Source organism: Oncorhynchus kisutch, unplaced genomic scaffold, assembly GCF_002021735.2.
Source record: "Oncorhynchus kisutch isolate 150728-3 unplaced genomic scaffold, Okis_V2 scaffold2662, whole genome shotgun sequence".
NCBI lineage: Eukaryota > Metazoa > Chordata > Actinopteri > Salmoniformes > Salmonidae > Oncorhynchus > Oncorhynchus kisutch.
The window spans coordinates 9,320-21,998 of record NW_022264607.1 but is presented as its reverse complement, the minus strand read 5'-3'; the positions used below and the strand labels follow the sequence as shown (position 1 = coordinate 21,998).

General features: G+C 39.7%; 1 protein-coding gene across 2 annotated transcripts; it reads right to left on the bottom strand.

Annotated features, from left to right (window-relative positions):
- Nucleotides 1-5,620: 5,620 nt before the first annotated feature.
- Nucleotides 5,621-10,194, bottom strand: LOC109877159 (transmembrane emp24 domain-containing protein 3-like). 2 transcript variants are annotated; one of them, XM_031819822.1, is made up of 4 exons: nucleotides 9,847-10,179; nucleotides 9,243-9,488; nucleotides 6,363-6,623; nucleotides 5,621-6,294 (listed from the first exon to the last, which is right to left on the bottom strand). In XM_031819822.1, the coding sequence occupies exons 1-3, from the start codon at nucleotides 9,988-9,990 to the stop codon at nucleotides 6,390-6,392; spliced, it is 624 nt and encodes a 207-aa protein (XP_031675682.1). In that variant the 5' UTR covers nucleotides 9,991-10,179; the 3' UTR covers nucleotides 5,621-6,294; nucleotides 6,363-6,389. The 2 variants fall into 2 exon arrangements, with proteins under 2 accessions (XP_031675682.1, XP_031675681.1); XM_031819821.1 differs by having other exon boundaries at nucleotides 5,621-6,623; nucleotides 9,847-10,194.
- Nucleotides 10,195-12,679: the final 2,485 nt, after the last annotated feature.

Here is a 12,679-nt window from a genome sequence, read left to right as displayed (position 1 = left end):
CAATAAACATGTTATTACAGTGACTCACCATCTGGTCCACCTTGATATGTTTAGCTGCATCTGGAAACACCAGGTGAAACCATTGAACAAACACATTTTTACAGCAACATGTTATTACAGTAACACATCGAAACCCATTAAACACATTTTTACAGTAACATTTTATTACAGTAACACATCTGAAACCATTAAACATTTAACACATCATTACAGTAACATCTGAAACCATTAAACACATTACAGTAATATCTGAAACCATTTAACACATTTTTACAGTAACACATCAAAAACCATTAAACACATTATTACAGTAACATGTTATTACAGTAACATCTGAAACCATTAAACATGTAACACATCATTACAGTAACATCTGATACCATTTAACACATTTTTACAGTAACACATCAAAAACCATTAAACACATTATTACAGTAACATGTTATTACAGTAACATCTGAAACCATTAAACATGTAACACATCATTACAGTAACATCTGAAACCATTAAACATGAAACACATGATTACAGTAACATCTGAAACCATTAACATGAAACACATGATTACAGTAACATCTGAAACCAATAAACATGTTTATTACAGTGACTCACCATCTGGTCCCACCTTGATATGTTTAGCTGCATCTGGAAACACCAGGTGAAACCATTGAACAAACAAATTTTTACAGCAACATGTTATTACAGTAACACATCAAAAACCATTAAACACATTATTACAGTAACATGTTATTACAGTAACACATCTGAACCATTAAACATGTAACACATCATTACAGTAACATCTGAAACCATTAAACATGTAACACATCATTAAAGTAACATCTGAAACCATAAACACATTACAGTAACATCTGAAACCATTAAACAATAAACACATGATTACAGTAACACATTATTACAGTAACATGTTATTACAGTAATATCTGAAACCATTAAACACATCATTACAGTAACATGTTATTACAGTAACACACTGTCTGGTCCACCTTGATGTGTTTAGATGCATCTGGAAACAGCAGGTCATATTAAACATTAAAACATACATTATTACTACAGTATAGTAACACATGCACACCATGTCAGATTCAGAACAGACAACCCCCCCCCCAAAATGTATCCAACAGCATTCATATACTGTCTGGACTTTGGCACCTGGCATAAATTATGCCAGTACATTATACCGTTGTTGAATTGTAATTGTATGTATTGAGGTTCGCCTACAATGTGTGATGTGACAATGTTACTTCTGTTTTTTTAACATTCTACATTCAACACAGTTTGTCAACTTTTACAATATTCCAAATCCCCATAATTTCACAGTTCCCACCATATGTTCTGAAGCCACGACATCGCATTGTTGTGACACAAACATAACAAATCAAAGGTCACTCCTGCACATCCACTACTTTGTAGCAAAGCCAAAACTTTGAATATAAAATACATTGGCAATGTATACTCTGAACAGATGAATCTATTCCATGCGAGGACGACTGTGCAGTGAAACCAGGCTACCTTAGCAGCTAGAGGAGTTTTGGTTCAGTTTAAAGACTCACAGTTTCTGTGTCGCAGACTCTGGCACACGGCGGCAGCAGGCGCAAGCATAGCAGGGTTTTCGGTAAACGTCGCTCCATACCTCGAGACGGAGGACAGAAACCCTCAGGTATCCCGTCATGGTTCACCGGAGAGACGGTTATGACCACGAGGACAGGCCTTATATGAATGAATACCCGACGGCCGGTAAATAATTAGGCTATGTATATTTTATGGGCGTCCCGTCCGGTTATATTCAACACACTTAAGCGTCACCAATCAAGTTTCCATCCAACCATTTCCTGCAGATGAATGACCTGACCTATGAAAAAAGTCATGACAGGGCTGATGTAAACATGAAATGCCGGTATTTTATTTTATTTTAATGCTGACAGATATATTGTTCATTCGACATGGTGGATCTTTTTGTGTCTGTAAAATGTATTATGCGAGAAATGGAGGTAGATACGCAAATATTGATTTAATAAACTTGGAGTCACACAATGATACGTTGTGTGGTCCTACCACTAGGACTCTGGAAAGCATGCAATTATTAGGCTACAGATAAAATAAATGAGGAACTTCACAGGGTGGTGAATGTGGAAGGTGATGAGCTTGATGCACCTTTCCAATAAATATCGAGGGTCTTATTCTGGTGACATGATGAGCGATGCTTGGCTGCCGATTGACAAATACAAATAATTTCGCTCTTCTCCATAATAAACTCATAATGTAGATAGCCTACCCGCTCTATATCTGTGAGCTGTTAATTAACTACTAATAAACTCATAATGTAGGTAGCCTACCCGCACTGTATCTGCGAGCTGTTTGACTAGAGCTCATGCGCCAAGACCAGAGCGGGAACATTTGCTTTATAACGCAACAGTTGGTGTTACAAAACCATCAGTACATTTAAAGATGATGGAAACCCATTTAACTTGTCTAACCTCTTACGATCTATGATACCGAGGTTACTACTGCAGCCTACTTACTCTATCTCCATTTACAGTTGAATTCAATTATATTAGCTAGGTTGAAATTAAATGTACAGGTCTACTTGGCAACTAGAATAGAATATAGACTGTATTCCTCCTAAACTGAGCACAGCTCTCATTTGGGGCAAAGGACACCACCAGAATACCAGAAGGGGGTACTGTACTGTAGACTATACCGTAGCACCTGTTTCATAGCATAATAAAAGCTGGGTTTGATTCTTGGAGTCCACCATGCAGGTACTGCCATCTGCTGCCTAGATAATGAAACTACACTGAGGGTTGACAGTTGAAGTCGGAGGTTTACATACACTTAGGTTGGAGTCATTAAAACTAGTTTTTCAACCATTCCACAAATTTCTTGTCAACAAACTACAGTTGTTGGCAAGTCGGTTAGGACATCTACTTTGTGCATGACAAGTCATTTTTCCAACATTTTTTTTACAGACAGATTATTTCACTGTATCACAATTCCAGTGGGTCAGAAGTTTACATACACTAAATTGACTGCCTTTAAACAGCTTGGAAAATTCCCCAAAATTATGCCATGGCTTTAGAAGCTTCTGATAGGCTAACTGACATAATTTTAGTCAATTGGAGGTGTACCTGTGGAGGTATTTCAAGGCCTACCTTCAAACTATGTGCCACTTTCCTTGACATCATGGGTAAATCAAAATAAATCACCCAAGACCTCCGAAAAATAATTGTAGACCTCCACAAGTCTAGTTTATCCTAATTTCCAAACACCTGAAGGAACCACGTTCATCTGTACAAACAATAGTACACAAGTATAAACACCATGGGACCACGCAGCCGTCATACCGCTGTCTCCTAGAGATGAACGTACTTTGGTATGAAAAAGTGCAAATCAATCCCAGAACAACAGCAAAGGACCTTGTGAAGATGCTGGAAGAAACAGGTACAAAAGTATCTATATCCACAGTAAAACGAGTCCTATATCGACATAACCTGAAAGGCCGCTCAGCAAGGAAGTAGCCACTGCTCCAAAAATGCCATAAAAAAGCCAGACTACGGTTTGCAACTGCACATGGGGACAAAGATAGTACTTTTTGGAGAATGTCCTCTGGTCTGATGAAACAAAATAGAACTGTTTGGTCATAATGACCATCGTTATGTTTGGAGGGAAAAGGGGGAGGCTTGCAAGCCGAAGAACACCATCCCAACCGTGAAGCAGAGGGGTGGAAGCATCATGTTGTTGGGGTGCTTATCTGCAGGAGGGACTGGTGCACTTCACAAAATAGATGACATCATGAGGCAGGAAAATTATGTGGATATATAGAAGCAACATCTCAAGACATCAGTCAGGAAGTTAAGCTGGACAATGACCCCAAGCATACTTGCAAAGTTGTGGCAAAATGACTTAAGGACAACAAAGTCAAGGTATTGGAGTGGCCATCAGAGCCCTGACCTCAAACCTATAGAATATTTCTGGGCAGAATTGAAAAAGCGTGTGCAAGCAAGGAGGCCTACAAACCTGACTTACTTACACCAGCTCTGTCAGGAGGAATGGGCTGAAATTAACCACATTTATTGTGGGAAGCTTGTGGAAGGCTACCCAAAAAGTTTGACCCAAGTTAAACAATTTATAGGCAATACTACCAAATACTAATTGAGTGTATGTAAACTTCTGACCCACTGGGAATGTGATGAAATAAATCATTCTCTCTACTATTATTCTGACATTTCACGTTCTTAAAATAAAGTGGCAATCCTAACTCACCTAAAACAGGGAATTTTTACCAGGATTAAATGTCAGGAATTGTGAAAAACTGAGTTTAAACGTATTTGCCTAAGGCGTATGTAAACTTCCGACTTCAACTGTACATGAGCTGTGTCTAAAACAATGGATCCAATGGAACAGTCCCAAAGCACAAACTCCAAGCTAAATCAATGTATCAAAACATTTTCCCCAGGTGATGTCCAATACACTGTTTATTTACACTGACAAAGGGATTCTGAGTTGTACAATCCATCCCCTCACCACCACTTCATCATCTTTACTGTTATTTACACTGACAACGTTATTCTGTAGCTACATGTTGAAATGGTTACTACTCTATAGACCAGAGAGCTGTACTGTAGCTACATGTTGAAATGGTTACTACTCTATAGACCAGAGAGCTGTACTGTAGCTACATGTTGAAATGGTTACTACTCTATAGACCAGAGAGCTGTACTGTAGCTACATGTTGAAATGGTTACTACTCTATAGACCAGAGAGCTGTACTGTAGCTACATGTTGAAATGGTTACTACTCTATAGACCAGAGAGCTGTACTGTAGCTACATGTTGAAATGGTTACTACTCTATAGACCAGAGAGCTCTAAGAAATCTACAAAACCGAATACTACTACACAGGAACATTCAGTCTGCAGCTGTTTAAATACTTTAGTCTGGTAAACGTGACCGAGAACCACCGGGTGGTACTCTGAAAGATCCATTCTGGAGAACATTTCCCTATCGAACGACCATTGGTATACCTGACGTACCCATTATAACAGACCTACAACTACAAAAGACTGATCTCTGGTGGACAAAACAAGAGACTTTCTGTCGACTGACTCTCCAGCAGACGGACAGAGACATACAGGCGTAAATATATAAATTGTAATTCCTTCCGAATGAGCGACTGTTCATGTGCAAAGTATTAGCATTTACATGAGCATAGTTAAACTGTGTGTAGTGGGTCCATTCTGTCTTTCCCGCTCTTTCTGTCCCCACCCCTTTCCATTGTCTACCAAGCCGTCATATCGGGCTAAGTCCACTAGGGACTTTTCATTGCATTAGTAACCAATAACCATTTTGTTTATGTAATTATTTAATTACTAATAAATAAGCCAATTTGTATATAGCGGATTCATAATTTATGGTTCAAGCAGATATTCAGAATATGACTGATGAGGTATTAATACATTAATAAAGTGACTAATCGATAAGATATTAAAATATCTGAAGAGTTAAATCCGGGAAATAGTAACTCTTTAAACAACATTTTCCCGTGGTGTCCCGACTTTCTAGTTAAAGTTTAATCACATAATAATTACACAGAGAATTGATAATGTAACATTATTGACTTTAATGATAGTCAAGACACGCCCCTATCTTCAAGTGGGCCAGGAATTGCCAAAAGTCCTCACAAGGATAGTAAAACAAGGAAAATCCTCCCTCGTGGGAACATTTACCACATCCCCACAAGGACAAAGGCTTAGGGGTTGGGGTTAAGGAAAGGGAAAATAGGATTTGAAATGGAAATCAAATTGTGGGGTTATGGTGTGTGTGACTGTGTACAAGAGAGAGGGCGAGACAGACCAACAAAACGTTTTACACACACAATAAATTAATGTCATAGCACAAATTAATGATGTACACTGAGACAAAAACAAATAAAGGCTTGGTGTACCACAGGTGTGTTAGGTTGCACCTATTTTGATTGAAATCACTAAACAGCTGTTGCAACCACAGTATTTCATTTTCAGAGGCTAGAGTCCACAAGCTAGTGTCTTAATACCAGACAGATTTAATAGTTCCTGAAGTCCTTTAATATAACTGTATAGGACTACAGTTTGTTGTGGGGTATGAAGGTAGGTTACAGTCTAGTTGCAGATGACCTATAATACAATATATTGTGTTGGCTGCAACACTAACCCAGTATTATAGAATGTATCATATATATATATAATAATGGTGGGATCTATGGGTTGGCTGCAACACTAACCCAGTATTATAGAATGTATCATATATATATAATAATGGTGGGATCTATGTGTTGGCTGCAACACTAACCCAGTATTATAGAATGTATCATATATATAATAATGGTGGGATCTATGTGTTGGCTGAAACACTGCCCTTCTTGTCACTGAAGAAGCTCCTGAGAATGAGAACCTGTCCAATGCTGACAGTGAAAAGGATTATAGTTTCTCCTATCGACCAATAGGACACACGCTCATGGAGGTCCTCTGCTCGGATGCGGTCATGAGCCTCCCGTAACCGATACCAGGTCTGAGAGTCAGACACTACCTTCAGGATCTCATGGATGGACAGACAGGCCGACTCCATCTGGAGAAGAGACAAGATTAATATTAATACATCCTTAGAGGGGCAATCTGCAGTTTAAACAACATTGTGTTGGGGCCCTATCTAGAAACAACCTCTAGTGGCTCTGGTGGAGATTTGAAAGGATTGGGTATGTATCAGCATACAGAGATCTACTACCATGTTGCTTATACCCATGGAATTAGTTCACATCTACATATGTCAAGTGCCTAGGGGGTGGAGTTAGTCATATATAGCTCTAGGAGTAAGGGATGCTTTCTGGATGGGCCTAGCTGCAAAGGTACCTAGAGGTTAGCTGCGCTTAGCAACACAGATCTAGTGACATACACTAGTGCTGCCTTCAATTGGATTGGACAAAAACAATTAGCTGGGAAGCCAGAAGTTAAACACAATTATTTTTCTACTTACTGACCCACTTCCTCCCTGCTTACCGCGTCAAAATAAAAGTCCTGCACAATATGTGGAAAAAAATAATAATAATAACTTGTGGGTGGCTTTTATCATACAGTCCTGTGGACCGTTTTGGTTCAACCCATTCTAATTGAATGCAGCGCTAGTGTATGTCAATAGACCCACGTCGTTAAGAGCAGCGAACCTCTAAGTACCTTTCCAGCTAGGTCTTCTGTGATCTACTGTACCGGTGTCAGTGATCTTTATTAGTTCTATAAAATGGCATAGATATCTACATTATTAGATACACATGCTGAACAAATAGAAATCCAATCATTTCAAAGCTTGTACTGCGTTACAGTTCATAAACATGAAATCTGTCAATTCATTAGGCCTTAATCTATGGATTTCACATGATTGGGCATAGGCCCACCCACTGGGGAACAAGGCCCACCCACTGGGGAACAAGGCCCACCCACTGGGGAACAAGGCCCACCCACTGGGGAACAAGGCCCACCCACTGGGGAACAAGGCCCACCCACTGGGGAACAAGGCCCACCCACTGGGGAACAAGGCCCACCCACTTGGCAGCCAGGCCCACCCACTGGGGAACAAGGCCCAATCCAAATGAGTTCTTCCCCACAAAAGGGTTTTATTACAGACAGAAATGTATCTTGTTGTACTATAGTGGTGGCCGTTTGCAGTTCTCTGTTCTCTGTCAGGGTTCAGTTACTTGGGCCACAGAAAGGGGAGGGGTCAAGCTGGTCTTCATATGTAAACATATATTTTAAACCATGTGAATGGATGATTGAGGGGGAACCAATTATCTCTTGGCTCCACAGTGTCTGTGTGCCAGTCACTGTCTCTCTGATCTTGTCCAGGAGGGGGTGTATTTGATATATGCTAGTGGATGAGGTTTTGTTTTTGGTCCCAAATGGTACCAAGAGCGAGATAAGAACATAGTTTAGGAGACAAAGCTGAACGATAATTTATAGCCAATGCTGTCTGGCTATGTGTGTCTTTGCTATAAAGGATCTCAGTTGCAATGTGTAAGCACTCTCAGAATTCATTTATAGACACTGAATTGATCTGAGAGTCACAGGGTTGTGACGGAGCTCATTATAATTAAAGATGGACTTTATGATAACTCTGACTTGTGTGGTGGTTTGCTCTCATGATTTGGTAAATACAGGAAATTTCCACTACAAGACCAACTGTGCCACAATTGAATTACACTTTGTTGCCAACGTTTACTGACAACGAACATATTCAACGGGTGTTGGGCGTTCAAAAATGCATCACTTATTCTGCGCTCTGGCACACTAAGACGAGAGTCTTGTTAAGAAATGTAGCTAGATAGCTAGGTAAACAATGAATCCCAACGCATGACGTAATGTTAGTTAGCATGCCAGCCATGGTTAGCTAGCTAGCTAGCTAGCTAGCGGTACAATAGCGTGAAATTAAAATACTTTGTCAAAAAGTATTTTGTTAAGACATATAGCTAGCTAAACAATGGACCATAAACTCAACTCATGACGTTACTACCCTGCTTGAATCTGCAGGTAGCTAACCCCCCCCAAAAAAGCAGCACTTGACACGATTACCTAGACATACTGACCAGCTCCAATAGACAGACGCGTGCTATATGGCAGACCAATCCAAACACATCTCTCGGCATGTCCAGCCCACTCATTATCTCAGCCAATCATGGCTAGCGGGAAGGTTGCTGACTTTTTCTGAGCTAAACCAACTAGGCTCGTAATTTAACCATTTTATTTGTATTTACAGATGGCATACAAGTTTGATATTAAGGCACATGAAAGTTCACATGTTCAAGAAGGCATTTCTGCCCCCAAAAATACATTTTGATAGAATGTAAAAAATAATTTAACAGCCTCCTGTGAAGTCGAGACTTGCGACATACGCCTAGTTAGTGATAGTGATAAGTGATAGTTTTTTTATTTAGAATAAATTTGCAACATTTTTTTTTTTAAACAGCTTTTGGTTTGTCATGATGGGGTATTGTGTAGATTGAGGGGGGGGGGGGGACGAGTCAGTTTTAGAATAAGGCTGTAACAAAATGTGGAAAAAGTCAAGGGGTCTGAATACTTTCAGAATACACTGTATATAGTATTATATTATGATCTTACATGGGTTAGGGTTGATCTTACCTGTGTCAGTCAAATGTATATGTAATATAATTAGTCTAATATAATTATAACATTGTTTCACCTGTGTTAAGGCTGTGTCTCTGTTCATGTCAGGCAGTAGGGGTCTCTCCTCTCCGGACCTGAAGTCCAGGTAGACGGTCTTGTGGGAGAAGGTAGAGAACTCGTTGCTGAAGCAGACCTTGTAGGTTCCTTTCATAGTGGTGGTGTGAGAGAAGCTATCATACTGCTTCTTCCTCTCCTGATACAGGACATTGTTCACTGGATCTGTTACAAAGCAGTCCACATCGTAGTTCCCTCCTGCAATCACCTAGTATATACACAACATGGAGAGATTAGGATGATGGTAAGGAAACACAGACTAATTCAGCCCTTACAAAAAAAGACTGCAGTCAGAGTGCAGTACAACTGCAGTATGCTGCAAATACTGCTTCCAAAATACATTTGAATTAATGCAGTAATTTTGCAGTGTAACTGCAGTTAGAGTGCTGTATAACCACAGTTACTGCAGTTTTGAAACCTCGGTAAAAGTGCAATATTTTTTTGCATTCTTCCAGTGAGTGTGAAGGGACAATTAGAGCATGAGATCAGATAAAGCAGTTCAATGCACTAACTAACTCAACCATATGGGGAAATGGCATTATAACTCCACATATTGAATCACTTACTTGAAAGTCTAGGTCAAACTTCACTCCATTCTGGAGCTCTTCATAGAAACATTGCTTGTCGTTATCAGGTAACTCAAACGTCAACTCCGTGGAACAAACAACGATCACAAGAAACATCAAACTACACAGTCCAAGGGAACGCATTCTGTAGGATAAATGCTGTGAACATGTGGTTATAAATGAAAGCTACAACAACAAACAGTTGAAGTCGCAGCCAGTCACTTCTTCATCAATGTTTCTGTGATGACAGGGTGATACAAAAAAAGTTTGGAAATCTCCCAGCCATAGAGAATGATAGAGAACGCATCCCTATATTGGTCCTATATGGCGTCTGAGCGCACGGAAAGCACCATTGAGGCGATCTAAATTTTAAATAGTATTTTTGTTTCTTCACGATTGGCCGATCTCTCCTAATGACGCTATTGGATATGATAGGGTCATTAGGCGGGATCAGACAATCAAGTTGGAAGTTAGTAAAATGGTGGAAAATGGTGGAAGCCATGGCGCTGTCTATGTTTATGTCTATGTCAACATGACATTTTGGCTACTAGAGGCCTCTGTCATTCTCTATGCTCCCACCATAACCGACGTGGCATCAAAACGAAACACTTCCGGGTTACGATTATTTTGTACTAAATATTTTATATTATACCATTTGGACCATGTTCAGCGATTTGGAAACTGTTGAGCTTGAAATCACTTGTTTTCCGTTCTACGGATATTAGTTATAGTAGTGCAACATTTTTACACGTGATGATTACGCTCCACTGGGTGGAATCGATTATGCTGAGCCGCGGGGCACAGGTTTATGGCCCGTGACGCGAAGGGCAAAAACGGTGAGGGAGGAGCACCCTTTTCAAATCGAAATGTAACAGGCAGTATGGTGAATCGTCCAGAAAGATACAACATCTATTTTCCATATGTTTGAATTTTATAACTAGTTTTCATTGGGAAGGCAGATAAGCATTCACTTGTACATGTGAAAACAGAATCCTACTCATTACCCCTTGTGCTTAATTACTTATATTTTGTTTTGAGCCGACTTCTCCGTGGGCTCACGCCCGGAAGATAACCATGCTTCCCAAACGAATGCAATCAACTGTCACCCAGGTCAAAACACGCCTATTTGGGCGCAAGGGCCAGGTTAATGGAATCCCCTCATTGTAGTGGCAGTTGTGACACGTAAACAATACCGATACGGGGAACCTGAATCTGCTACAATATTACGTCACTGTCAACACTTTAGGACATTTCAGTGGCTACAGGCTTTTTATGTTAAATTACTCGAAGGAAAAAAACATTCTACTGTCATTTGCTCCGGAGTGGTGCAGCGATCTAAGGCACTGCATCTCATTGCAAGAGGTGTCACTACATCACATCCGGCCGTGATTGGGAGTCCCATAGGGCGGCGCACAATTGCCGGGGTAGGCCGTCATGTTCTTAACTGATTTGCCTAGTTAAATAAAGGTTCAATTTAATATATATATATTATCAGTAATGCTGCCACAGATGCTTCCACGTTTGTTTTTTGTTTTTTAAACTTTTGTTTTTATTGAGGAACACAAAGAAGTACAAATCAAGTAAAATAACAACAAAAAAGATCTGGCAGTACAAACCCCATTTTCTCCAGTATTCCTGACCTCTTTCCTCTTGACTTCTTAAAGCAAAGGTCATACGCTCCATGTGGTGTATTTCTTTAATAATATCTATCCATTGTTTCACAGTGGGAGGGTCTTTTTGTAGCCATTTCCCAGTGATAGCCTTTTTACTGGCTGCCAGTAGGACCTTCAAGAGGTACTTTTCTCAATTGTGTAAGTCATCAGGTATTTCACCCAAGTACAAAGAAATGAATGTTTGTTCTATGTCAAATCCCATTATTTGTCCAATGTTAGATCTTATTTCTCCCCAGTAGGTTTAGATTGTGGGCAGGACCAAAAGATATGAGAGTGATCCACCCTTGATAGCCCGCATTCTCTACAACAAGGGTGTAGTGAGCCAGTCTGTTTTGATTTCATTTTAGGTGTTATGAAGAAACGTATAACATTCTTCCAACAGAATTCTCTCCATGACTTTGTGTTGGTGGAGCTTAGTAGAGTCTCAAATATGTTCAACCATGTTTAATCAGTTATTTCAATGTTAATTTCCTCCTCCCATTTCTGTTTAGCATAGTTTGTAAATTGTTTCTTTGAGGATTGAATACCCAAGTAAAGATTTGAAATAGTGTTTTTGTTACTCCCCAAGTTGTATGCGTTAGTGAATACTTGGATACATTTTTGAGGTGCTCGAGGGTCAATCACTTTTATCTCCCTTAAGAAATAGTGTAGAACTTGTAGGAATCTGTAAAAATCTTGTTTATCCAAGCCATGTTTTTTTACTTAGGTCCTGGAAGTTATCTAGGTTCCCATTCCTTATAATTGTGCTGAATGATGTGATGCCTTTCTGCGTCCATTGTTTAAATCTGCTGTCCTGAGTTGCAGGGATGAAGCTGGGGTCGTATGCGGGCCAACTCAGCAGTTTGACCTCTCTGTCTAAATGATTTTGCTTAACTACCCTAAACCATGTCTTAAGAGAGAAATTAATCCACTGATTTTGTCTATTGTATATTTCTATTACCATGTCCCTATTTCTCCAAACTGACTGTATGGGTATCTCTGTCAAAGTAGTCTCGATGTCTTTCCATTTGGATTCGTATTCTGAATTGCACCAACACACCAGAGGTCTCAATTGGGCTGACACAAAATAATATTTTAGGTTTGGTAAGGCCATACCCCCACAGTGTTTTGGTAATTGTAATGTTGTATATCTAATTCTTGGTCTCTTACTGTTCCATAAA

Coding starts and splice junctions, on each gene's coding strand:
- LOC109877159 (XM_031819821.1), bottom strand. CDS start 9,990: ATGCGTTCCCTTGGACTGTGTAGTTTGATGTTTCTTGTGATCGTTGTT. Junction 9,489..9,846: donor AGTTTGACCTAGACTTTCAA/GTAAGTGATTCA, acceptor TGTATATACTAG/GTGATTGCAGGAGGGAACTA. Junction 6,624..9,242: donor GAGACACAGCCTTAACACAG/GTGAAACAATGT, acceptor TCTCTTCTCCAG/ATGGAGTCGGCCTGTCTGTC.